General features: G+C 46.7%; 2 protein-coding genes across 4 annotated transcripts in view; both read right to left on the bottom strand.

The window, feature by feature from the left end:
- Window positions 1–118: 118 nt before the first annotated feature.
- TMEM168 (transmembrane protein 168) lies at window positions 119–14,963 on the bottom strand. 2 transcript variants are annotated; one of them, XM_078860998.1, is made up of 7 exons: window positions 14,797–14,963; window positions 11,895–12,520; window positions 8,850–9,258; window positions 6,595–6,951; window positions 5,207–5,349; window positions 3,767–4,041; window positions 119–3,058 (listed from the first exon to the last, which is right to left on the bottom strand). In XM_078860998.1, the coding sequence occupies exons 2-7, from the start codon at window positions 12,320–12,322 to the stop codon at window positions 2,436–2,438; spliced, it is 2,235 nt and encodes a 744-aa protein (XP_078717124.1). In that variant the 5' UTR covers window positions 12,323–12,520; window positions 14,797–14,963; the 3' UTR covers window positions 119–2,435. The 2 variants fall into 2 exon arrangements, with proteins under 2 accessions (XP_078717124.1, XP_078717126.1); XM_078861000.1 differs by having other exon boundaries at window positions 121–3,025.
- A 3,108-nt stretch (window positions 14,964–18,071) lies between these two features.
- The window catches only part of SAMTOR (S-adenosylmethionine sensor upstream of mTORC1), a 35,909-nt gene continuing 26,257 nt past the window's right edge, over window positions 18,072–27,723 (bottom strand). For both annotated transcript variants that reach the window (XM_078860988.1, XM_078860989.1), the window contains exons 5-7: window positions 26,136–26,259; window positions 22,069–22,400; window positions 18,072–20,992 (exon numbers count right to left, since the gene is read on the bottom strand). In XM_078860988.1, coding sequence (XP_078717114.1) covers window positions 20,650–20,992; window positions 22,069–22,400; window positions 26,136–26,259 — 799 coding nt within the window. In that variant the 3' untranslated portion in view covers window positions 18,072–20,649. The remainder of the gene's footprint in view (window positions 20,993–22,068; window positions 22,401–26,135; window positions 26,260–27,723) is intronic.

Genomic DNA, 27,723 nt, shown 5'->3' with positions numbered 1-27,723 from the left:
GTGTGTTCAATTACAACGTAGCCACAGAAAAGAATGGGATATTTTACAATGTTAGCCACATTTGCACATTTTTAAAATATACCCCAAAAGCAATCATTGTCCGTAACCTTTATTCCAGGGCACAGACCATTCACAACACACACCGGGTACATGAGATCCAAAACCGTGAAGGCTCAACTCACATCAAGTCCAACCAGTCCGAGAACATTTCGTTAAATTTATTTTGTAACCTTAGCACTTTTTCAAAACGGGTATTTGTCAAAAAAAACTTTTTTTTACAAAGTGCTTCTTGGTCAACTGCACAACGGTTAGACTGGAGGCCCTGTTTTTAAGGTGGGGGGTGGGGGGGGGGATGCCTTCATGGCTTATCCAGCAACCATGTCACACTATGGCCTGCTCCAGAGGAGACTTCCACGTGATCTTTTAACGCAGGGGCGGGAAGCCTTTTCCTTACCGAGGTCCGAGTACAAAACTTTAAGATATCTTTGGCGGCCAGTCAACTCATAAGCACGGTTCATTCACTCGTCACTGCAAGAGGCCCTTGCGGTAACTGTGGCTGAGTACACGAGATTTAGAAAGTGTTGTAGCCAGGTTTAAATGAGTAGAGTAACATTAAAACATATTTTCGGGCTGCTTCCAAGTGGTAGGCCATTCGCCCCTGTGGCCATGGGCCAGATTAAATGACGGTTCTCAACCCACGTTTTATCACGTGTGTACTGTATGCTGAACTTCTTTCGCACCGTACGTAGCTTATTGGAGGTGCGGGGGGGGGGACATGCGCAGACGCAGCGGTCAATAACCCCACACGGTAGTGAGCCATTCCCCTCGTCGGTGCCATTCACCGCAGTGCAAAAGGAGCTATTTGTTGGAAAAGGGGAAAACTTGGCCTGAAGAAGAAACGAAGTCAACCGGTGGACAAGTTGTGTTCCCAAGATGCACAGTTTAAAGACAGGATCGGTATGTATGTGAGCGGCGTGTGCGTTATCAATGATAAATTATTGTAAAAAATATAAACAAAGTAACCTCCATCGATGGAGTGAAGAATCTTTTTTTCATATATATATTGGCACTTTTAGAATTTGGAGTCTTATCACTTGCAAGCCGCATTTTACAGCCTCACTTTTGCCTTGGGATTTTGTTTGGTATAAAGATGATTATTATTTAATGGGAATGTGAGACATCTCCTGGCAAGTGCACTTTGATTACTAACTAAGTGGTGCAATTAAAACCTTTACGTGTAGCAAACATCCAATGGCAAGAATATTAATGACATTCAGCGTGACGCTTCCACCTTTTGACTTGAGATTTTTAAATGCATCAGAACTTTTGCCTTAACAAAAGGAGCCTCGGTGCCAAACACAAGTTGAAATTGTATTTTAAAAAAAGTTTAATCGCCCCTACAACGTAATATCCTGAAAGCATTTTCGGTAAAATATATTTTCTCAAACGCTTAGTGTTAACGCATGTATGTATGTATGCATGCTGAATTTCTTTCGCGCCGTACGTAGCTAACCGTGCTAATCAGAGGTTAATGCCGGGGAAAAGGGGGAAATGGCTGCTTTCACGTAAGGGTATGACCAATTGTGGATTAATTTAATGCCACTAAAGAGTGATGTTTGTAACATGATTTTTAAATAAAGTGGCAAATGTCAGATTAATTATAACTCGGGCAAAAAAATGGAACTGATAGCATTTGTTGCAAACCTACTTACCAATTTGGTGGTATATTTTGATTTATAAAAGCCCCACCATATTCTTACAAAAAAAACAACAAAAGCAACCGCAACAAAAAACCAGTCATAGTAATTATTGTGCAGGGGACAAAGGAATATAACGTATAATACAAAACACAAAAACCCAACCGCGCAATGTGTGGTACGTGCACCACCTAAGGCTTTGCAAAAACAAGAACGTTTTTAATTAGTCCTGCTTATTATGTGTGCCACAGTGCAGTCGCTGAGCCTGCCTTCTTAATTTGAATGAGATGGCCTCCGTCATTTTTATTTTCTTAACGCAGCACTGTTTACGTGACCGCGGGTCTGAACAAAGACCACAACAGACGCAAATTACAAACGCGCCGATTTTAAATACCAACAACTCCATTAAAAAGATAACCCTTCGGTGACTTCACTCCTTAAAAGTTGTACAGAACAAACAAGTGCAAGCCAATTTATTCTTTGCGAGGAAGGATGGAAGAGGACTAATGTAGAAAAGCCCCGATTCTTTTGCAGCTGAACATCATGTTCTTAACATGAATTAATGACGGACAACATGAAAACTGCAAACAGAAAAAGATGAATCCGGCACGGTGACAAAAAGACAAAAAAACGCGCTTGTAACCAGTGTCCAAGTGCTCCCCCCCCCCCCCGCTCCCTGATAACGCCGGGTGCCGCGCGACGACGGTGACGACGACGACCTCGTTAAAAATTGCACGCTCACGACTTGACGAGCTTGAAGCCATGTCCCGTGTCGAGCGCCGCCGGCGGGAACCAGCGCAGCTTGATGCGCCGGAAGCAACGCGAGCAAACCTCGCACAGCACGCCCAGGCCCAGGCCCAGGCCGAAGCCACCCAGGCGGTCGCAGCAGGCGCACGACGCCGCTCGCACCAGCGGCCTGAGCGGGCGCGGGAAGTACGCCGATCCGGCGGCGGCGTCCTCCGGCACCCGCATGCGGTAGTCGCCCCACGAGGAGGACACGCCGTAGACGGCGCCCGCGCTGCCGCACTTCTCCTCCCACGTGGCGGCGCCGCCGCCGCAGTTGAAGTCGACCCAGCGGCGCGTGAACTCGCCCGGGAGCTGGGCGCCCGCGCCGTCCATCGTCACGACCGCGTCCGCGTCGCTCGCCGTCCGGAAGATGACGGCCGCCTGCACGGCGACAAAGCCCTGCGGGCCGGCGAGGCGGCGCACGTCGCGTGCCCACTGGGCGCCGCTCTCGCAGTCGAGCACCACGATGAGGCGGCACGGGTGGGGCCCGCTCCGCTCCTTCCACCACTCGAGCAGGGTCTCCAGCTTCAGAGATTCTCCCCCTGCAGAATATCCACCGCTGGATGACGGCCTCCCTATACAGCGTGGGTCGTGAGGGTTTATTTGAACTAGTTCACGGCACTGATCGGCACGGGTTGGTCAAGGTGTGCAGGATATACACTGAAGCATAGCAGTACACAACAACAACAACAGTGGATTTTGTTGCACTGCCCACAAAGTTGTTGGGGCGAGGCAGCCTTGACCCAAAACATTACAAAAAACATTGCACACACCTTAATGACCTGCCGAGTGACTGGCGTATCCATCATTTATGTCGCTGGGTGGAAAGAGGTAGTGGGATTTTAAAAAACCTACCCATTATTTCGACTGCCGTGCCAGAACACAGAGAACCGGCGATCTCTGATAAGTCCTGTGCGCTAAACCATTACACCACGGCAGCAATCATTTACACCTTGAGAACCAGATTTAAAACATCGGCAGCTGAAATCCAGCTTCAAACCCAGGTCCCAGGAGCAGTGCCAGCTCATCGCTCCGACCTCCGAGTCGCCCGAATTCATTTTAAATCAGTTCGCTGAATCATCTACAACAGGGGTCCCGGCAACCAAAATAACAAGAACATTTTTTTTCGAATTCGGTATCGAATTTTTTTTTCAAGAGCAGCAACGAGCCGGTAACGAAACAACAACAGTCCTTAAATAGCCACATGCGGCTCCGGACGCGCAGTTTGCCAACCCCCTGACCTACATCACCATCATGACACACCACGTCGTCGGGAAACTCACCTGCGAGCGCCCAGTCTCCCGTGCTGTGCGTGTGCCCGCTGTAATAGAGGATGTAAGTGTCGTGCCGCGGCCCGTCCTGCGTGCGCATGTCGAAGAAGGTGCGCAGCTTCGCCTGCAGGTACTCGAGCGTGAGGCCGCTCGTGCAGTAGTCGCAGCCAAACGTCTCCACCATGTGGTGCGCAAAGAAACGCTGCACCGTGTGCAGCGTGCCCGTCGAGCGCACGTTCAGGCTCTCCACCAGCTCAGGCGGCAGCAGCAGAGGCTGCCCGTCCGGGCTGGCGCACGCACGGAACCAAAGGAGGTTACGGGGGGGATTAGAAGTTGTCGGTCGTCAACACAGCTGGTGACGATTAATAGACTAAGAATCGTCAACGACTACTTTTGCGCTGGACGCCCCGACATTCTGCCTCTCGAAGGTTGGAAATCTCCTAAAAGCCACGCCCAATATGACATGGCTCATGATGTTCATGTCACCAAGCCCACTCCATCACCAACTAACATTGCACAGTGTTGGGCCTTATGAATGCGGCAAAGGGATCTCGAGGTAAAAAAAAAAGGAAATTGCCATAAGAAGTGCTGCTTTTTGAGCAGAGGCTTCATGTCAACTTCTCAACAAAGAGTGGATGAGCTTTCTCATTCGCAGCCCCTAGTCTGCAATACCCTCCCACTCCACATCCGACAAATCGACTCCATCACATTGTTCAATATGAACTAAAGACCTTTTTATTCATCCAGGCATATGCTGATGAATTGGACCTTTCACCGATCGGTATAAATTAAACTTTTGGCACTCCACCGCCCCATCCTGTGAAGGTTTCCTGGCTTGAGTGAGACAAGTTTGGATTGTGGTCTGGCATGCGAAGACCTAACGGACTAGCTTCTCTGTTGTGATTACTTTGTTTTGTTGTGTGTGCATTTTGTTTTTGAGCCATTTCTTGATTTGCTTTTTTCTTTTTTTCTGAGGTTTTTTATTTTGCTCGGGAGTAGCTGTCCGTTGTATTTGGCCCTTGCATATAATTAGCGTTGTGAGAACAGCGTTGTGAATGACCCTATTGTTTGAAGTGGGTGTAAACAACATCTCTCTCTACTTTGTTGACATTAGGGCGACATTTTGAATATTCATACACAAAAGAGAGAACCACGAGTAATACAGTAGCTACTCTTAGTTTTTTTCCCGTTAAAGTCACGTAGGTAAAAATAAATAATACAAATAAAATAATAGAAATAAAATAATTACTTTATAAAAATATTTATTTTAATAATAATAGAAATAAAATATTTATTTTCTTAAAATAATTATTTAATTTCTATTATTATTTCTATTATTTGTATTATTACATTTTTATTATATCTTTTTACCTACGTGACTCTACCGAAAAAAACCTAAGAGTACGAATCCTTGCAGTCACGAAAGCTTCAAATCTAGACTTAATACAGTACCTGCAGTAGGCAGTCGGGATGATGAGTGCGTAACCCACGCAGGTTCCCCCGAGGCAGCTGCCAAGCTCGTGGAAGAGGCCAAAGAGGAGCGATTCCAGCGGCAGGATGATCAGGAAAGCAGCCATGAAAGTGCCGTTGTGTGCCTGCAGTGCGACGCCACCGCAAACACCACCACCGCCACATTTAAACTCACATTTGCGGTTCTATAAAAAATGAAGAGGCAAGCAAAATAGGTTGCCCGCTACTTTCAAGAAGCGACATCGAATGGCCCAGCTCAGTTTGTAACTCTCATAAGAAATCTAGTTGCTGCGTCTTATCATCTACATTGTCATCAGCCACTATCCACTGCTGGATGAAGGCCTCCACAAGCAGTCGCCACCTCTCACGGTCCTGCGATACGACAATGCACTGGTTTCGATTTAAAGCTTTCGTGACTGCAGGGATTCATATTCTTGGTTCTTTCGGTAAAGTCACGTAAAAGGGAAATAATAAAAATAAAACATAATAAGATCAAATTCTCACGACGTTTCAGCCACAACGCAAGTAGCCGTCCTGTGCCCGTGTTGTGGCCGAAACGTCGTGATAATTTTATCTTATTTGGTTAAAATTTTTATTATTTTATTATTTCCATTCTACGTGACTTTACCGAAAGAACCAAGAATAAGAATAAAAATGCACTGGTGGAAAACTTTTGTTATTTATTCACGTTGGTATTTCGCTTTTTATTACCAAGTTAAAATACAAATGTACAAAAGCACTCTCACCTGTTCTCAAATGATCCTCATCTACCTTCAATGACGGCTCTCAGTATTCAAAATCTGATGTTTTCCAGTTAGAAGAACACATGCCCAATATTATTAGATAATATACATTATTTAGGTTGCAAACGGGTAAAGATGCCGCCCTTGCATCTACCTACTCGCACCACTGCTGATGGAAAGGCCTCCACTGCAGGGAGCTCTAGAGGTATTTGGCCTACTCTACCCACACTTTACCCCACCACACGTGACCTGCCAATTGACTGTGGCACACCCATTCATACTGCTCGGTGGACAGAGGCGGGGAGGGGAGGGAATTTAAGAAACTTGCACCATTGCTGCAACTGCTGAGTCGGGAGATCAAATCGAATCGGTGACCCTAAATTGCAAGTCCAGCATGCTAACCGTTACACCGCGGGCAACAACCCCATTACATTAATGTACAACTTATTTCGCACCGTGCGTAGCCAACCGTGCTAATCGGAGGTGCGTGGGGAAGGACAACCAAACACAAAAAAGCAGTTCCAGCTCAGTACATTGGTTCTGTCCGTGAAACGAAACACATTTACAATTTGCAAACTGCGTAAAAATGTATCACAGCGCAACCCGACCGCCACATCGCCCCTTTACCTGCCAGCACACGGCCCCCAGCAGAGAGGTGGACATGAGGGCCCCGAACACCAGGCGCTCGGCCACCAGGCAGAAGTGACGCATGCCCCGCGATGCCATCACGCCGTCGAGCCCCTTGCCGCTGGCGCGCAGCAGCGTGTACGCGCCCAGGCAGTCCGTCAGCTTGTTGTGGAAGGCCCAGAGCGACGCCACCAGCGCCAGGTGGCAGCCCAGCCACAGGATGCCAAACACCACGAAGCCCGGGATGACGATGTACCAGCGGTGCAGGTCGGCGAGAGCGCAGGCCGACAGCGCCAGGAAGAATAACTCGGTCGCAGCCAGTGCCAGCACCGAGAGGCGACGCAAGCTGTTGCGCATCTATGGTTGGGGGGAGGGTGGTTCGCATCCACGGACACGCATCAGGAATTCATCTTCTTGGTTCTTTCGGTAAAGTCACGTAGAAGGAAAATAATAAAATAATAAAAATAAAACATAATAAAATAATTCTCACGACGTTTCGGCCACAACGCAAGCAGCCGTCTTCAGGTGAAGAACAGGTCTGTCAAGTAGACAGACTCTGTCTGTGACTTTACCGAAAGAACCAAGAAGATGAATCCCTGCAGTCACGAAAGCTTTAAATCGAAACACATCAGGAAGTTTCGCGCACTGGGGCGGTCCAGTGACTCGGCGAGATGATGCTTTGTGTGTGTACGTTGTATGTTGAACTTCTTTCGCACCGTACGTAGCTAACCGTGCTATTCGGAGGTGCGGGGGAGGGGGGAACGATAAAAAAGCACAGAGCCGGCAGCCGCCCGTGAACAGACTGGGTTCTCGAGTGTAGCGAGTTGATGGTCCCGGGCTGATTGCCAATAACTACATGTAGAAAAACGTCACACAGCTTTCACTAAATTTGGCTTCGTCCATTTCTGAGAAATGAATATGTTGGTTTTAATGACGTGCGACACTTCTCAGGTCATTTCAAAGTTGCGCGCTTAGTGGGTAAAGAAGCCTGTTAAGCGTGCATTCACTATTAGTTCCGCAATGCCATCTTTGGGCGCAAGTCTCCAACAGAGCTCTCCAGTACTCGCTGCCAGAGCTCCATTTGGAGACGTCTTTAACTTCAGGCACAGAGCTAACAGAGCCATCGTTACATAATTTGGAGCCAAAAAGTTAAAACAGAACAAGCTGCACTCCCGTGAGCCGCTTTGAGCATGGCACCAACAAACATTCCCGGTGCAAGTGGCGAACGGCAAAGCGTGAATATTACATGACTTGCATCTCCCATAGGACCGGCCTGAAGCGTTTGTTAAAGTGTTACAAATTTCGTCTAATAATGTTGCTTCACAACAATGCTTTATATCTGTTGCCCCATTTAACATAAGCAGCAGAAATGGACACATTCAAAAACGTTCCAGCATTTAACATGAAGCTAGGAGCAAAAAAGTTGGACCTATAGATCGCAGCATTTATATGATCATCATCGTCAGCGACTGGCTAGCCACTGCCACTGCGAATGAAGGGAGCTCATTGCTCAGTCTCCTTGGTTGAAGAATGGAGCATAAAAAATTCCAATAAGATCAATCCTGACGCGCGCACACATGTTACGCATGTATTCTGAACTTAAAAACTCATAGGGAAATTAACAAATGGTTATACCTCCAGCGCATGTACTGCTCATTGTGTTAATCCAATGCTGGGTGAGGGCCTCCCCATGCCTTTCGGGACATCATATTTGAACATACTTCACGACACTGGTCAGTGTGGTCTGAAGTTGGGGAGAACTGCAAAACAATCGATGTTGCAGCACTTGCCATCCACAGTTAACTGTAATGGGTTCATGTGGCGCCTAAGGCTACTAGTGGCAGCAACATTCACCATCATCCCTATTGAAGACACACTTTTATAACCATATTGTTGACATTGTAATGTGTTTACCCTGTATTGCATTGCATTTGTATTGATCTCTAGATGAAATGCTTTCATTGATCTTTTTCTGTATAATTACTGAACGTTTTTATTGCTTACATATTACTGTTACTGTTGTATTTCTGAAGCGCCTTGTAACGATTTGTTGTGACGGCCACGATACCTAAAAAAAGATTGTTTGATTAAAGATTGATACATAAATAAAACACGATTGCTATATCCAATCACGACCCTGACTAGCGACAACTCATCGAATCGCAAGCGTGGGTGAAATAATTCTACCTCTAAATCGGTATTAGCGGCACTGCAGGCTTGAACGGGGAGGGCACCGGCAAGCGGCGGGCAATCACCTGCAGGTACGGCTGCCAGCGCTCCGTCACCGACAGGCCGCAGAAGTACAGATCGAGCAGTGGGCCGGCTACGAGGCGGCCAAAGAAGCAGCCCAGCGCGTACGGGTTCACGGAGACGCCCAGCGACGGGAAGAAGAGCAGCGCCGTGAGCAGGCTGAACGCCACCAGGTTGAGGGGCGCCAAGAAAGACTTCATGCGCAGGTCGGCGATGCAGAGGCCAACGGCGCACGCAAGCAGCACCACGTTGGCGCACTGCGGCGCCAGCATGGCCGTGCTCGCCACCGAGAAGCCGAGCAGCTGCAGCAGCTCGGCGCCGGTGACGAGCGTCGGCGTGCGGCGAGTGTAGCCGCAGACGCGCTCCACCAGGGCCCACAGCAGCTTGAGGGCCACGCTGGTCAGCAGCAGGTACCTGGGGAACAGCGGTGGCGGACGAACGTCAGCGGAAGGCCTGCTGCCGCTGCGTGCAAAGAGCACGGATGAATGTATTCCGTTGCAGTCAACTCTCGATTGGCCTACATCCAACAGCATCTGCAAATGATGGGAAAACCCATCACAACGGTGGAACGTGTACAGGCTGGAAACAAATACTAACAGATATGAGTTGGTGGCTGCAACCAGTGGTTCTCAACCGGGGTTACGTGGACCCCTAGGGGTAAGTGGCAATGTCCCAGGGGGTACGCGAGGTGATTTATAAATGTGTTAAGTTATATCATACATGAGTCATTGGTGTTTGAATCTGGCAATATAAAATAACTACGATAACATTTAAATCCATAAGGTAACATAGAACGATATAACAGACGTTTCGAAACTCATTGATCGCGAACAATGTGGTTTCCAAGAGTAAATAACAAGCCCAAACAAATTAACTCGCGCATGCAGAGGGTCCGTTTTTTTTATTCGCTTGCAGTTACTAGCTAGTTCGGATAATTCGCAAAATTGACAATTGGTTAAAAACATATTGATGTGAATTATTCATACCTTCATTTCTCAGAAACATGTTGGGTTGAAACAAAATTCAACACGGGGTTACAGTAGCCAAACAAAGGTTGAGAACCACTGGTTGAAACAATCGCAGAGCCACATTCCACTCTTGTCGTGGTGATCTGAACGAAGGTAAGAGCAATGTATATGTATTGTGCCGATCACATGACATGCATGTCGTTAAATCTTCTGTATTAGCCGGGTTGCAGATTACATGCTCATTTGGTGCACCCTTCACGTGCTGCGCTGGTTCTCTATTTAGTTGTACCTCACTTGTGAATGGGCCAATGACTCAGTGCCCATGTCAACAAGTAAACCTGTTACATTAAGAGGAAATAGAAACATATGACATTCTCTGTTTTAACCCTGATGCCATGTCATTTACTTATCTTTTTCAATATCTGTATTTTTGTCGAGCAACAGCTCTCCTGGCTATGCCCAGGATAATCAAGAGTTGACTGTAAATGTTTTGCCCACAGGAGCAGCTCCGAGTTGAAGTTAAAACAGAGCAACGTTTGTGCAACAATGCTGCCTTGTACATGTCCAGCCCTTTGGTCAATCCACTGCTGGATGAGGGCCTCCAACAACGCCATACAGGTTGCGGGGGTTATTGGCTAAACTGGGTGGAGCCTGTATAGCGCTTGCCTGGGTGATCACCATGCACAAGCAGGATGTCATAGGTTGCGTGGAAATGTGGAGGGTGGTGCAGCGACATCGATTGTTGTCTTTTCCTTCTCGATCTCCCAATGTTGACTCACCTTCAGTGGCCCACACTGGTCATCGTGGACGAGTGAATGCAGGGAGCCTTAACACGTTGCTTATAACAATGATCGTATCTTTGTTGCTCAATTTAAATGAGCTGCAACGCTACACACAATTGCAGTGTTTCATACAGATTAATGTACAGCAGGTGTAATTATTAGCACACTTGCACTATAAAAGCCGGCCACTGGGGTTCGATTCCTGGCCATGGCTAACATCAGCGACGAGTGATATCTGAACCTGGTCTGGGCCCACCCTTCTCAAAACCCGTCGTACACTGGCCAGCGTGGTGAAGTACAGTGAAGTAGAGTAAAGTAGAGCCAAACAACCGCTGGCTGACGTAGTGTACGGAAAGCCTTTATCCAGCAAAGGATCGAAGTGAGGTACGACACTTGAAGAGAGCACCAAGCTAAGAGTCGAACATTTTCAAAGCTTAAATTCAACTTTCATCGTGAGTCACTCTGTCGTTAGACTGCTTGAAGAAGGCTTCCCCATTCTCAGTTGGCAGCCACTACGCCTTATGTGTCCCAAATTATAGGGCAGGTGTGTCCTCCATGCTCACTGCATATGCAGAGCTCAACACGTTAACATCACATACGTGGCAAGTATTTAGAAGTTATGTTTGCCTTGTGGGCGTTGCACATTTTTTATGTATTTATTCAAACAAGCGTATACTGTATGTATAATTAATCAAAACATTGGCATCTTGAGGCTAACCACAGCACTATTAAATTTTAAAGACATTACTTGGTGCACATTTTACTTGACGTGGATGGCCTTGCGATGCTCACTACGTGTCAATTAAAAACTCGGCTGACGACATCGTACATTAATGACAGTACAGGAGGGGAATACTAAATATGTAAAGATGCATCAATTCATCAACTAAAACAAGTGCTTATGCTAGATACATTTATGGTACAAATGACATCCCAAGACAGCATTGATATTTGATCATCTTTACAAGAGTTATTGTGACGTGACCACCCCCCCCCCCAACTAGACGGATAGGCAGAAGGGATAGACGGACAGAGCTCATACATAATCGCTCACAACCTGAGTTAGCCCTCCGCATTGACCCTCCCCATATAAGGGGAACTGTCAACCCAGAGGACCTAACCCAGTTCATTATCCGTTCCCCCCCTCCCGCCACATTCACCCTCCGTGTATGCCCCCTTCTGTAAGTGCCCGACATAAAATGTATTTTAAAAAAATAGAAAAATTCAACTCGAGTTAGAACAAAAATAGTGGGGGCGATGGGGCGGCACAGCGAGGCACAGCCGGCTCCGCCGTTCTTACCTCGTGGCCTCCTCCTTCACGTCCAGCGCCGCGTCCTTGGTGTCCAGCAGCGCCAGCAGGCCAAGCAGGAAGCCGAACCACAGGTTAGCGAGGCTCCCGCCGGCACGCTCCATGGAGAAGTAGTAGCAGAGCACGCACGCGAGCGCCAGCACGAGCAGGCCGAGCACGAACAGCACGAGCAGCAGCGCGTTGTCCGTGCGCTCCCAGCGCGCAAACAGCCCCACGCACACGGCAACCAGCAGCGTCACGTCGGCCAGGAGGCCCAGGTACCGCACCGACGCGCGCATTCCTGCCGCGTCGCCACTGCCAGCTCGGCCCGCGCCACCGTCGTCGCCGCCCGCTACCGCCATGCCAGGCGTCGCGTCCTGCAGCTTGGTCATGAGGGCGCGCAGGCAGTGGCTGACCAGGTAGCGGGGAGACCGCAACATGGACGCCAGCTGCGGTGGCTTAGCGGCGATCCAGATTGCATAACCCGCGTCCGTGAGGTGCCCTCACTTTTGCTGCTGTTGTGCTTTTTGTTGCTGTGGTTGTGTTGGAGGGGTCTTTTGTTGTTGTTTAATTCGTTTTTAAGATTCGGCGGCTTCAGTCCACCATGATCGCGTGGTGGCCCCAAGGTTCCTTTGCGACTGAAAATGCAAAACGCGTTCATTTCGGTGATTAAAAGGTGAATATGAACAGAGGTGGCTGGATGGCTCAGGACAAAAATACTGAGTTAGCACCGTTAAGATCCCAGGTTCAAACATGGGTTTCAGTCGACCATGATTTAACCAAGTCCTGAAATGATGGTCTCATTAGCATAACTAAAAAGTAAATCAAATATTAGACTTCATTTTTCATTTAAAAAAAATGCCCAAAAAGAGATCTTCAAGAATTTAAGATATTTTTTTTAAAAAGAAAAGTGCAACGAGTGTCTAAGAAAAATAAGAATTTCTGTAAAAAAAATGTGTTCCTGCGATCCATTATCTAACAAAGTAGATGCGCTGGTCTGTGAAAATTCTAAACGCTCCCTTAACATAACGAGAGTGTGAAAAAGAGTTATGAACGGTGACGTTTAGCCAATAGATGTAATGTAAAACGAACCTGAAGCACATCAATCGTTCAACTAAATGCGCTGCTAATCCCTTGACACGCGCAGCCTTGCAGAAATAGCTACAGCTGATTAATGTATGTGGGATATTGATAGGAATCTGAAAACCACGAAACCACAGCTATTGTTTACGCAATTGTATTTTTACACGCTTTTATTTAACTAACTCTGTCTGTTGTTGTCGTTGTATCCTCACATCTTGTAACTCAATTTTAACCCACTTCCCAATGTGGTATCGACTGCAAACTTGAAGTCCTTCCATTACTAGTACGGTACATTTTATTAAAGCATGTTTAAAAAAAGTGTTTTTAAATATTACTTATTTTTTGTTAAACTCTACCACAGAGGCATGCAATATGACTAAGTCACACTTTACCCAATCCCACCAGGTTGAGCCTGTATAGTGCTTGGATAGGCAACCACCGTGCATAAAAGGGGTTATAGGCTGCGGAGCAAAGTGGACAGCAGACAGCCGTGCAGCAACATCGATCATTGTGACTCTATTAGTCTGCTCACATGTCTATGCCCCATAGCTTCACGAACCCGCACCGACCGGCCCGATATGCAGTCAAATAACTCGAGGGTGAGGAGGCCCGCGCTAAGTTGTTGTGGAATTTACAAGAGGGTTGTACAAAGTCAACAGGTTATCAACGGCCACTACTGTCAACATGACCACACCTCAACATTGATTCCTTCCGTCTGCTACAATTGTGCGTCAATTGTTCGACAATTGACGTACACAAATGTACCGGGTCCGTGAATCTATGCCAACACTGTGGTTGATTAAGTGGCAGTTAAAATACAAACTAAACTATGTTTATTTTACCAGGTAAAGCTCTTTTTCAGAAGCGACCTGGGCACAAATGATAGCGCAATTAAGTGGCTTATCTCGTGGAAATGTAAAGCAGCCAAATACTCGAAACGCACGTTTGATTTTAAATGTGGAGGGGAAAACCGGAGGACCTGGAAAAAAAATCCACGCGACCACGATGAGAGTGAAAGACACCACAAACTTGAAATATACAGCAGGCGTCAGAGTCGGGATCAAACCCACGACCTCCTGTATACCAGGCGAGGTAGTTAACATCTCGGGTTAAAGTGGAGCGGCGGCTCGGTGGTTAGCGCACTGCAGTACGAACTTGAGCTGAATTCCCTGTCACGGCTAACATCAGATCCAAGTGATACCTCACCCACTCCTGCGCTCCCCTGTCCACCAACCCGCAATGACCAGCGTGGTGAAGTATGGTCAAACAACCCTCTGATGATCAACATGGCGTGGGGGAGGCCTTCATCCAGCAGTGGAGTGTCAAATGGATCTATATTATTAGATAGCTATAGAAGCAGCAGTTACGAGTGAAAATCAATACTTCAGCACAATACACGTAACTATAGCAGTTATATTGTGCGCTCTTAATAGTGCAGTTATTTTGCTTCCAGCGATACAATTACATTAATAAACACTCCAATAATAAATTATAATAATATGACAATATACATATTTAACAATGCTATAATTATACAACAGGCACACGTAAAATAATTACTCTACAATAAAACAACTCTTGCGGCATTTCGAAAGAATTTGAACCGGGAAGTAAAGCTTTGAGCCAAGCACATAGTAAATCATCCTATCACAACCTCTACCGAGGGAAAAACGACTATAGTATAAGGTAATCTGAATAAAATAAATCGATTATAATTTGTATCAAAGTGAGATTAACGGCAACTCGGATAGATAGGCCACGTATTGTGGGCCTCGGGCAGTGGGTAGCACTGTCGAACAGACCGCTTTGTTTCGCGTGGCCATGCGCCTACCGTGACAACGATGCCGCTGATGTTGTTGTTGATGTTGACGACGACGACAGCAGAGGTCAGCTCGGGTTAATTGACGATAATTATTAATTAGCGCCTTACAGTGGAACCCCCATGTACAGTAGAGTGGCTGCCTCGGCCGCGTCTTCCGGCAGAGATCTACTTCTTCTGGAAGATGCCTCTGCTTCTTCTGGAAGATTACTCTGCCTCTTCTGGAAGATGATTCTGCCTCTTCTGGAAGATAATTCTGCCTCTTCTGGAAGATGACTCTGCCTCTTCTGGAAGATAACTCTGCTTCTTCTGGAAGATGTCTCTAACTCTTCTGGAAGATAACTCTGCCTCTTCTGGAAGATAATTCAGCCTCTTCTGGAAGATGACACTGGCACTTCCGGAAGAAGACTCTAGCACTTCCGGAAGAAGACTCTAGCACTTCTGGCAGGTTTCCACCTCTTCTGGAAGATGTCTATACCTCTTCTGGAAGATAACTCTGCCTCTTCTGGAAGATAATTCAGCCTCTTCTGGAAGATGACACTGGCACTTCCGGAAGAAGACTCTAGCACTTCCGGAAGAAGACTCTAGCACTTCTGGCAGGTTTCCACCTCTTCTGGAAGATGTCTCTACCTCTTCTGGAAGATAACTCTGCCTCTTCTGGAAGAAGACTCTGCCTCTTCTGGAAGATAACTCTGCCTCTTCTGGAAGATAACTCTGCCTCTTCTGGAAGATAACTCTGCCTCTTCTGGAAGATGAATCTGCCTCTTCTGGAAGATGTCTCTAACTCTTCTGGAAGATGACTCTGCCTCTTCTGGAAGATGCATCTGCCTCTTCCGGAAGAACGTTCATCCTACAAAGTCCCATCACAGGGGAGAGATACGAACTATACAAATGTGTGCCCGTTTTGAAGTTCAAGTTCATGTATTAGGTATAGCCCTGTGAGCCATTCGGCTCTTGAATCGGGTGCAACCGCAACAAACAAAAACATGAACAAAAAACATCTTAAAGTGAATATGTGACTAAGTGCAAACAGAAAATCCATATTGCAGAAAAAAACACCGTACACCAACGCTGTGTGCAAACATCCCGTATGGACCTGAAAATTAAATTTCCCTGTATCAGAATATGGGCAAACCAGGGCCTCTGGTTACCCTCTGGTAATCTCACGTGTTTGTTAACCCACGGTCACCCTTCCACATTCAGGGAAAAAAACAAATAAAGCACCTCACGTTTGCTTTGATTCTTTTTGCGTAAATTGTAGAATTTAACTCGTGGGCTTTCGCGACCAACGTTATGATTGAGTTGATTTTAAAACGTGTGTCGTAAACCCTCCTCCACCCGACACAGCCAATTAACGAAGTCGTTACGTCAACAAAAGTGCAAACAATGTGCATGCGTACAATGTGTTAGTGCGTCAGCACCACCGGTGTGTTTGAGAGCAATGTGACATTTAACAATTGGGTATGCAGCATCGCCGATAGACCCTACGTTCACGACACACATTCTACTACTTACACGATCTCCCCAAAAAACGATTGTCACAGAATGTTTCTCATTGATAATTATGATTAATTAGCTTGTTTTGCCCGTCCTAGGACGGAAGCTGTAATATTTTTACGAAAAATGGTGTAAATTGAATGGCAGTGAATCTTGCACGAAAGTATGTCATCAAACACCTCACTTCATGTCACTGTAGCACTGTTAATAACCGACCTTCATTCAGACGCTGTCTCACCGACAGACCTGGTATTCACCTGATGACGGCTGCTTGCGTTGTGGCCGAAACGTCGTGAGAATTATTTTATTGTTTTATTTTTATTATTTTTGTTTCCATTCTACGTGACATTACCGAAAGAACCAAGAAGATGAATCCCTGCAGTCACGAAAGCTTTAAATCGAAATTTGACCTTCAATTTGTTCAAATTCACTGCGGATACTTTATTCTCTTCAGCTTTCGGTCGCTGGGGTTGAAATAAATTGGAATTCGATACAATATCTGGAAAATCACCGACAAATGTATATTTTACCATCATGTAGAAGCATCAATTAGACTTACCTTTGGTCTCAAGTGCTGAAGAAATAAATAAAGACACCAAATCCACTTTGTTGCTGCGTAGAATTATTTATTAGATTCACTTTCAATAAAGAAACGTCAAACTTAAAGCGAATTTGCAAATTTTTTTATTTCCGCTCGACCTTCTGCTTGAGTGTAAAAATCCACCCGCTCATGAATATTAATGACGGGGTGACGTCACTCGCGTTACACACAAACATTCTTGGCTCATTATCGGAGTAATACAATGTCTGCCCAGGAAAGGCTCTTTTCTTTCAGGAGGATCCTACCAAGTTTTGGCAGTCGGGGGTTGACGATTGCTTAGCATGTGTGAAAGAGCTTCATAGCTCATCGGATTCCCCCAGTATAAATGAACATTCCGATTCCGATTGCAGTGTGCATTCTAATCGAGTAATTTCCAGGTTGTCATAAAATTACCAAATTTAGCAAAAATTTGGGCCACATCTGCACATGACAAAACTATTTTTGCGAATTACGCCACGGGGTCTTTTTGTCATGCTTATTAACAGCCAGTGCTAGCCAGGGCAGCCCCTGGATTCGAACCACGTACCTCTTGCAACAAGCGACGAATATGCAACCGCGAGGCCACGTCACCGCCCTACGACTGCTTGGCGCACAGCATTTTGTTGCCATAGTGGAATCCAATTCGTAATCGTCTGTGCAGAATATAGATGCTATTACACGTTCCACCAGCTGATGGCAATGCAATTACTGAAAAATGATCATGCTGCCTTCCAACGAGGCACTTATTTAAAATGGGAAAATCAGGCATGCAGACCTGGTGTATGCATTACTCTCTCAACCGAGTTGGACAAAATGACGAAACGCTACTTTGGACAAGTGCTGTGTTACAATTCGTTAATATAACAAAATTAGAGCTCTTTGTCAATCGACCGATGGATCAACCCACGTACCCCCGCGCCGTCAGCCATGGTTGTCGTTGTTTTGACTTTTGACCATACTTCACCGTGCTTGTTTTTTGTGGATTGATTAAAAGGAGTGGCCCAATACCAGTTAGCAGCTGCTGCTGCTGCTGCTGTGAATTCAACTCGGGTCGCGATGTTCACATCAAACAAAAATACGCGAACCACTCCAACCACGGCTTAAAAAAAAAAGAAATGCACAAAGTCACGCTCCCGTAATTTTCAGGAGCGTTGTTTTATTCAAGTGATTTATAAGAAGCATCTAAAAAATAAACCACGCGCACTTCCTCTTTTACACTTGGCACTTTTATTTAACATCTAAAAAACAAATGTCATGTCAAGGTAACACAGATTTAAATTCTATTCTAACACGCCGGTTTTTTTTTTAGCCGTGGCACATGTTTATATGCCAGAGGTCCTACCGGTCTTATCAAACTTAACAAAACACCTTTTTTTTTATTTCACGAAACTGTATCAGCATTGACATGTGAACAGATGTCAAACTTATACACATTTGGTTTGAAAATGAAAAGCAAATCTAGCTGCAATTTTTTCTTTCTCTTCAACATATAATGACGCATTGCTCTCACCAATGTTAACAACCAATCCTTTAACTCCTAATGATACGTTTATGCATACTGAAGTGAACAAACGACTGTTATCACCAATTCCCCCCCACCCCCAACAATTATTTTAAGAATAATAATGACAAAGGACACAACGAGATGACCTGTGCAAATTTTTCACCGTTTCCCCAATTAACACGGTGTGGCTATTTGGACTATCATTAGAATGCCAGTTGTAATGCAGCTGTCGTAAAACATGCACCCTCCCTCTTTAATGTGCAAAATGAAGAAAATAGTGTTTTTGAAACACATTTATTAGCATGTTGCATACTGCACAGATCTCAATATCGTGCGTAACGCTCTCCCACCCCCCCGCCCAACGTATCATGGCAAAATACCCGCAGCTCAGTACGCTACTTTCAGATGCAATAGTTGTTAGACCAGCTAAGAAATATCGTGTCAGCAGCCATGTGTGATTGGTCCAAACATGCCAAGGTGAGGGGGGGGGGGTAACCTGGCCGAAACCTAAACCTGTGAGATGGAAGAGAAAGGTACTGTAGTTTTGCACAGCTGGATTTGGATGTCCGCTTGTGAAACCAGATGGGAGCTAATCGTTTTATTTACCGTTCTGCAAGAGACCTGGGGAACTGTACCTTTGTAAGGGCAGTGCGTTTCTTGTTGTCATAAATGCAGGCCCATTTTTTTAAGTTGGGCTTCCAGCACACAATTTTCCTACACTTGCATTGACAGTTATATAAATGTGATGACAATCCAATGAGTCATGGGCCATTGCGTATTTGGCGCCAGAGCTCAGTCCAAATTTAAAAAAATGTTTTGAAAGGGAAACTGTTAAATTATTCAGTACCATGTTTACAAGCAGGTCTTCTGTACAGAAAAGAGATCATTTCAATGGCTTGTCACCTGGCTACACAACACATGATTTACTTAATTGCACATTAAGAGCACTGGTTTAGCATTTGCTGGGTAAATGGGGACACGAGCGAGCTGTTAAAAATCACCTCTTCATCCCAGTCCTCACTCAACGAAGGTCATCTCATGTGAGCCGAGGTGAATCCAAAAATACTGCAAATCTCCTTTGCCCAACCCAGCATAAAAAAATACGCTGCCCCCTAATCTAGTATACCTAGTATACAAACAAACCTAGCATCGCAATATGGATTTTCCTAATTGAGTACGGCACGCTGAATTGGAAAAAAAACACACGTGCGCCGCACCATAGCTGAAAAATATTCCACTTAAAAATGGTATTTTGAAAACTATCGGCTGTAGGTTTCTCACCTCTGCCAGGCGTTTCCTCATTTCAGTGCTTGTTGATTGTGTTCATCAGACGGCCAGCCCGAATTGGCCGTGCGGAACGAATAAATACGTTGTGCATCAATGCAATGCGGGCCTTTCAGTGACCTGCGTTCTTCATTTCTATAACGAGCAGCAGGTTGAACACCAAAAGCATCGTCTTGTAGTGGGACGTACGTACATCTCTGAAAGCACCACCATCGCAAGAGGCTGCTGCCAGCAGAGGACTGTGCAATTTAAACAGAGACCTTTCAAACGACAAACCCATAAAGTATAAAGAGGGGGGCAGGGGGAACCTTGAAAGTGCACCGACACAAAAAGGCTCTCAAATCTCCTGGGCTTTGCAGTAAAAATTCTTATTTGTATATTTATTGCTTTGAATTTCAAAATGTTTAGCATGGTGGGTGGACAGAAGGGAACGACCATTGTCAGGAGCTTCTGTTTGTTTGCAAATGTGACCCTGCAGAATCTTTAAGACTTTGGCCACCACAACATCCCACAGCTTCATCTCTCAACTCGCAGACTTAAAGTGCTGCCTCTACTTTGTTTAAAGGCTAACAAAATTGCTGGCAGGGAAACAAAAGTGGCGCATTTTTATAACCTGCCCCGATTTCACGCACGGCAAAACTAAACGCAGAGATAATGAAAGAACCAGAGGACACGTCGTAGATGTGAAAATAAGCAAAAAAACATACATAAAGTGAAAACATCAAAAACAAGTCTAACATCTATATTTAGGCAAGGTAAACAATAGCAAACGGTGTAAAAATATTAGAAAACTGGCTACAAAAAGAAAACCTCTCATAAACCTTCTTCGGATCCACTCTACTCTTACAACTTTCTTCCTATCGGAAGAAGAACACCATAACTCTTTCTGCTGCGGTGGAAGAAGGCAGCTGTATAAAGCACAATGACCAAGGGGGGAGAGGGGTGCGCGCATGAACAGAGAAGGCACCCACCTCCCCCGTCTACCCTGCCTCCTCTCGCATCAGGCCAATAGCAGGATGGGATCATCCATCTCGTGGAACTGCAACGAGCTCGCCTGGCTCTCCTCCGAGTCCGAGTCGTTGAGGCTCGCCGGAAAAGCGGCCAGATCCGGGAGCTCGGAGAAGCCGTCTGCCAAGAGCCTGTCCTCAAAGAGCGACCGCGCCGAGGGGTGTTCACCAAGGTCCATTTCGCCGCCCCCGTTCTCCCCGCGCTCCGTGTCCTCCCACGTGAAGTCCTGCGGGATGTACAGCATCTCCGGGTAGTTGTGGCTGAGCAGGTCGCTCGAATGCTGGTTGGTGACCTTCCTGAAGGCCATCAAGTGCATGTGCGAAGCCTTCACGTATCTGTCAGGACAATGGCAAAGGGGGGGGGGGGGGGGAGAGAAGTGGAAATCACATCTCAAGGAGCTATGGACTTGAGATGATCTGAAAAATCGCTACACATTGTTCATGTCATGTTCACAATGGCAGATCTCTGCACAGAAATAACAATTGCACCATAGCACGTTAGGGGTAATGCAGCAACGTCAACTTTTGTATTGTACTTTTAATCTCTCACAATCTACGTTCCACATATACAACAGGCGTCAGGGTCGGGATCGAACCCAAAACCTCCTGCATACCAAGGAAGGTAGTTAATATTTCGCCACCGTGGCACCCACGGTGGCGATGTATGACTGCAGTGAGCAAACAGCATTGAGCAGGGTAGTGAGTGAACACTGCAAATGACCCAAACCTCACATTGGCAACGTCCCCACAAGACCAGGTACAGCGTGATCACTCACAAAGCGTTAACAAGCCGTTTGTGTACTGCATGTGTTAAAATCCTCCAGCAAGAATATTTCTCATGCAATAGCTAAGGATGGTGAATATGTATAAAAGGTGGTAATTTTTCAAAATGTTTGATGATTGAGATTGTTTATTATGGATATTGGTCGCGAAAGCCTACGTGTCAAACTTGTTTCCCGTTGTTAAATCATGCATAACCATGACATTATTAGCCTAATCGAAGGATGTTTAGAGATTCAAATTCTGGTCCTAATTGTATATGCGTCGATACAATTATATATATTTATAATTACCGAGAATGTGTTTGGTTTCGTCAGGTATTATAAGCAAAGCCGGGTTGGGCCAGGATAGTGATGGGAATGACAACTAGCATGTATGAAAAAAAAACAAGGTGATGTAGGTTGCTGCAGGGCAACGTCGTCTACGGACGACAACGCAGTAAAATACTTTATTATACTGTACAATGCTACCACATCTACGTTCACCACCTACAAAATAAATAACCGTCATGGCCAAACTATGACGTGGGGAGGCCCCTGACCCAGCAGTGGATTAACACGAGGCGCTCTGCGAGGACAAAACGCGAGGCCGCAAAAGGGTAACGGACGTGCGGCGTTGGCGGGGGCGGCTACCTCCAGCGCTTGAATCCCAGCGCCTCGATCGCCAGGCGCCAGCTGCGCACCATGCCCGCGTGGCGACTTGCGTGGCTCGAGTCGGGCGTGACGATGAGCAGCAGGCCGTCCGGCGCCAGCAGGCCGTGGGCCGTCTGGCAGCAGAGCCAGCGCTGGCACGGCGACGGGAAGTAGGAGAGCAGCAGCGAGAAGACGACGGCGTGGAAGAGCTCGCGCGGCAGCGAGCGCACCACGGGGCCCGGCAGCTGCCGCAGGAAGGCGTCCTGGCTCTCGGGCGCCAGCTGCAGCGGCGCGTCCAACTGCAGGTTGAGGAAGTCGCAGCGGAAGACGCTCTGCGGAGAGAGCGTGGCGCAGGTGAAAGGACCGTCGCGCTACTTGTATGTCAATTCTTCTTCACGACATCTGGCTATCGTCTGATGAAGCTGGTTGTTGCAATCGCCACGTCACGGAACTCGAATTGTAAATGTTGTGGGTTTACTCTCCAGCACACCGGTGTGCTGAAGGATTAACGAATTGGCATGTTCTGTTTACGTGACAAACCTTACTAATTGGCTGTGTCGGGTGGTGCCGGTTTTAAAGATACATTTATATTTACGTGTTCTAACCCAAAAAACCTTTATTACAGATATTGATTATTTGTAGGCTGCCTATGAGCAAATACATGTATGTTAAACTTCTTTCGCACCGTACGTTGCAAACCATGCTAATCAGAGGTACAGGCGAAGGATAACAAACTAAACACAAAAAGCAGTTCCAAAGAAATTAGCTTTTAATCTCGATGATTTAAAAGTGCATAGCTCCAATAGGCTTCCTAATATGGGAAGAGCGTTCCAGACGACCGCAGAAGCGCATCTGAAAGCACACGATGCAGTCCGATCCTCTCAGACCTCAGAAGCTAAGCATGAGTGAGCCTGGTGAAGGCTTGGATGAGCAACCACCATGCACAAAACGGGTGTTACAGGCTGCAGGCTACGTTGTGGGCGGCGGGGGGCAGAGGAGATAAAGATATCGTCGTCCTGTACTTCTATTGCTCATGCCTCACAGCCAGCATGGTGTGGGGAGGCCCTCATTCAGCAGTGGATTTACAAAAGAGTCATACACATTTGGCCATAACTGCTAATAAATCAAGCACGAACAATCAGAGACACAAAACAATTAAAATAAAAGTCTTCCCCGTCCTGGTCTGGAAAGCTCGCAACTTGGAGCTCAGCAACCACCACCTCGTCACGTCGATGGTACACATCGCAATTAGACACGGAGTGAACGCTCAAGAGAGTGCACGGCCGGTGGGTGTTTGTGGCTAAAGCGAAGAGTGGGGGGATTTCCATACGTCACCCGTGCGAATGGATGGCAACTGTGGACACAGCTGTAGCAGTGACATTGTGGTGAAGGTGAAACGAAGCTTTCGTTGTAAATTTAGTTTCGGCATCAATTACCTTCCATTGACAGAAAAGCTCAAGAGCATATCACTGTCCAGTCTGGAGAACTTGACCAAACTAGCCGAGATTCGAGGTGGCTTCTTCTTGCAATGGACTGAACTTAGCCATTTGTTAAGCAAAGGCAATTTCGTACAATGATTTGCTGATGTGTGTGTTTAAGCGAACGCATAAAAATAACAGAGGCATGCACGCCGCATTGGGCGTTTTGTTCTCTATTCACTGGTGCCTTCAGCAGAATATCTGACAGTCTTCCCCCTTAAACTTGTCAAAAATGTTTTGAAGCACACAGGATAATGGCACATTTCCACTGAGAAATGATAAATGACATTCAACTAAGAGATACCGAACATTTCTGCTCCAGGGGTGGCGAGTGATACCGTCAAGAAGCTCTTAACGGCAAGGCGGCGTGACGGAACGTGTTGACAGAGCGGACACAACACCCCGTGCCACTTTATTACCACGTCCTAAAGGACAAACTTCCATCATGTGGCACGTCTGCCGCTGGTCAACCGCAACCCGGTGAACCCAAAAGTACTTGACGTGCAACGATGTAGCACACAGTGTACTAAGTGACCAGGGACAACTTTGGCAATGCAAGACCGTCTGCACGTGCGTGTGTGCGTGTTTATGGAGTAAGAGGAGAGGTAGTGCAACGGTTCGTGCACTGTGCTACAAACTCGGCGACCCGAAATTGATTCCCACTCCCAACATCGGTGATGGAATTTTTTGAAATCGTTCTGGGCCTCCCCTAGGTTGACTCAGACTCAAATGAGTACCTTATGCGGTGTGTAAAAAAACATACCCACTAGGGAGACAAAGGCAGACGGGTGTAGTGATGACCACCTACTCCCTCGTGTGCCATGCCAGCCTTCATAGGTGCTCACTAACAGCACTCGCCCCAACAGTCTGTTCAGGCATTGTCGCATCGTCGCATGTGTGCGGAACTTACCTGGCCAAGGTATGCCACGCGACGTACTGCCAGGAATACCAGCCCTGGGGTAAAGGGGGCAAGAAGGGACCCCCAGAGGGGGGGGCTGAGGGGACCCCAGGCTGGGGGAAGAGCCTACGCGTTAGTCTGTAAAGAGGTGTGTGGCCGAGGGTGGAGGAAGCCCCGCACAGGGGAATAAAAAAACGATCCTCGGTGGGGATCGGGAGCGAGAATTGTGGTGAAGACGCTACGCCTAAGTCTGAAGAGGAGGGGGAGAGCAGGGTGGTTACCCCGTGGCGTGTGTTAGGTTAACTAGATCGGTGGGTTACCACCATAGCTAACCGGGTAAAGGGGCCGCTACCCCTTTGTGTTAATAAACGTGTTGCCTCCAGAGCTCGACTGAGTCTCCGTTACACCCACCACAAAAGGCTGTACAGGGATCTTTGTTATCTTTGTTTGACTATGGAGTGTGGGGAGCGGTACCATAGTAATTATCACAGTGCACCTCGAACCGAGCAAGCCTAAATTCGATTCCCAGGTATGGTTAACATCAACTGTAATTATTTGAACCGATTCAGCCCTGGGTCTCAACGAGGTCGTCTCAGCTTTCAATGAGTACCTGATGCAGTGTTATAAACATCAGTATTGGGCAGACAAAGGTGTCCGGGGCATTGCCCTGGTCACACCACCACCTCTTGTGTGCAGTGCCGGCCTTAATTAGGTGTTCTCTAACACCATTTGACCCAAGAGGCTATGGTAGGCTACACGGGGGATGGCTTTAATTTTGTACGCCATAGTGGCGAGATGCTAACTACCTTGCCTGGTATGAAGGAGGTTGTGGGTTCAATCCCAACCCTGGCCGCGTGTATATTTGTAGTTTGCATGTTCTCTCCGTGGTCGAGTGGATTTTTCTCTGGGTCCTCCGGTTTTTTCTCTCCACATTTATAACGAACAAGCGTTTAAGAGTATTTGGCTGGTATACATTTCCACACAATAAGCCACTTCGTTGAGCTATCGTTTGAGGCCAGGTCACTTCTAAAAAACAGCTATATAGCTCAGTGGGTCTTTCCGAGTAAAATTAAAATAGTTTCATGGTTTAGTTTTTTTATTTATGGAGTGGTGAGACTGCACAAGTTCACAGCTGGTGAAGTGCCAGGGTAGCGTGCCCATCACTTCGCGTGAGCATCAAACAGGAATAATATACCGCGTCGTCACCGCACCTGGACACTCGCTGCAGCCGAGAACAAAAAAATATAATTCGCACCTAAAAATAGTGCTGCAGAAAGAACTATAATAGGTGACCAACAGCAAGTAGTGTGTGAGGGTCATGTGAGGATAGGGGATGTGGTTATGGTAGGTTTGAGAGTTGCCATTATAATAATGTCAGTACAGGGTTAAGGTACGGTTACGGTAGGGTTTACTCAGGTGAAGAAACTCTTCCTTCCCGAGAGCCGAATAGAACCTTTGACGATAGGTCAGAAATTAACACAAAGACACACCTTACTGTTTAACCGCACTAATGCTTGCACACTGACTGCGCGCTCACAACTACCTGAACGACAACCGGTGACCGAACGCACTAAACTTTGAATTTAACACGCGACACTTAATACTCGAGGCTACAGAATTTAAAGCTTCACCCGATGGTCCCCCTGCTCGGTAAGCGCGCAAGACACGGCCGTGGGGGACAGCGCACGTACATCCACGGCTGGAATGATGTCGATGCCCAGAGCCTGGAACTCGTCGAAGCACAGGAAGGGGTTGAAGCAGCTCCCAACGTCCAGGAGTCGGATCTTTCCCGTGTGTGCTGCGCCACCGCCCGACCTGCAAAACAGCGGCGCCCCAACCTCAGCTTTACCTCCACCCCTCGTTTGCCGCGTGCTGCTCACTACTGCAGTCAACTCTCGATTATCCATGTCAATGGGGGTGGGCCCAGGTGAAACTAAAATACGGACAATGTACAATAATACAAGAAGAAAATTTGCTGCACTGCCCTCTGCTTTCTACCATGTATCGTCCCTATAAGAACCTGTTGTTATTGTTAAGTAACAGCCGAAGACAACCTGTTGTGGGATGGTGATCACACTTCTAAGCACTATCCAGAATCAACCCTGCTAAGTGAATAACTCCCACGTGACCTGTATAGCATGGGGAGGGGCCCTCATCTAGCAGTGGATTGACAAAGTGGCTGAATAAGAACAACAATTATAGCACAAACGTTGCACTGTTTAACTTCAACTCAAGAGCTGCTCCTATGGGCAAAGCAAATAGTCAATTGTGATTATATCCAGGGCATAGGAAGGAGAGGTGTTACAGATACAACAAACATTTATATTGCCAGGTTTATTTTAAAAACACAGATTTAAAAAACCCTACCTACAAAACCAGATGCGTGAATAATACAGCGACACAAATAAAACACTCAAAAAGCAACAACGCAACAACAAAAAAAATCGGTGAATGCCCCTGTTTTGAATAATTAAAATACTTGCTTTTAATCAGCGCGATTCATGACTCACAAACAGAAACGCGTTGGGAGCGCTGACGGTCTTGACGCGGTGGGTGAACGCAGGTCACGTCAATCACGCGGCGATGCGTGCGAGGTTAGCGCCACTACACAAAAGGTCTCGTGCACAGCGACGTTTCGCCGTGTCCTCCGCTTGATTACCGTTGTGTCTGACATCCGTGCAGGTGGCGCGGAGCCCCCGGACCTCTTGACTTCAAAAGCTGCGTGGCGTGGAACGCGCACGCCGCTAATTCCGGACCAATTCCGAAATACCCTTCCCACGGGGCAGCTAACGTGCACGCACGCGTTCATTTCAATTATTTTAAAGACGCTGTAATTTTTTGGCCTTTTTTCATTTTCGCCCAACGCACACACTCGTGACGTGGCCACGGTCTAAATATATATACGCGCATGTTACAAAATGATATTAGCAAGGGCGCAGATACAGCCCCGCTACCCTGGCCTTGCACTAAATGCCTCATTACCATTTCAATATGGTGTGCAAATACAAGGCAAGCCTCCAGGAATAAAGTGGGGCGAGAGGACACACAACACATTATTTATGGTCCATTTGATAAGCGGTCCAAATTAAAATAAGAGATTAATTTATTTGTAACATTATTTATTTATCTGCTTGTATGATTGTCTTCGTAACGAGGCACGTCTAAAGTGCGGCTGCATTTTTCTCGGCAAATTTGTCCTGACCTCCTCGCGCAATAGCTGTACTTGAGCGGAGGGTTATTAATGTGAGGTGTTTAATCATTGTCAAGAATTGCATTCAA

This window comes from Lampetra fluviatilis, chromosome 11, assembly GCF_964198595.1.
Source record: "Lampetra fluviatilis chromosome 11, kcLamFluv1.1, whole genome shotgun sequence".
Classification (NCBI taxonomy): Eukaryota; Metazoa; Chordata; class Hyperoartia; order Petromyzontiformes; family Petromyzontidae; genus Lampetra; species Lampetra fluviatilis.
This window is presented reverse-complemented; position numbering and strand designations above follow the sequence as displayed.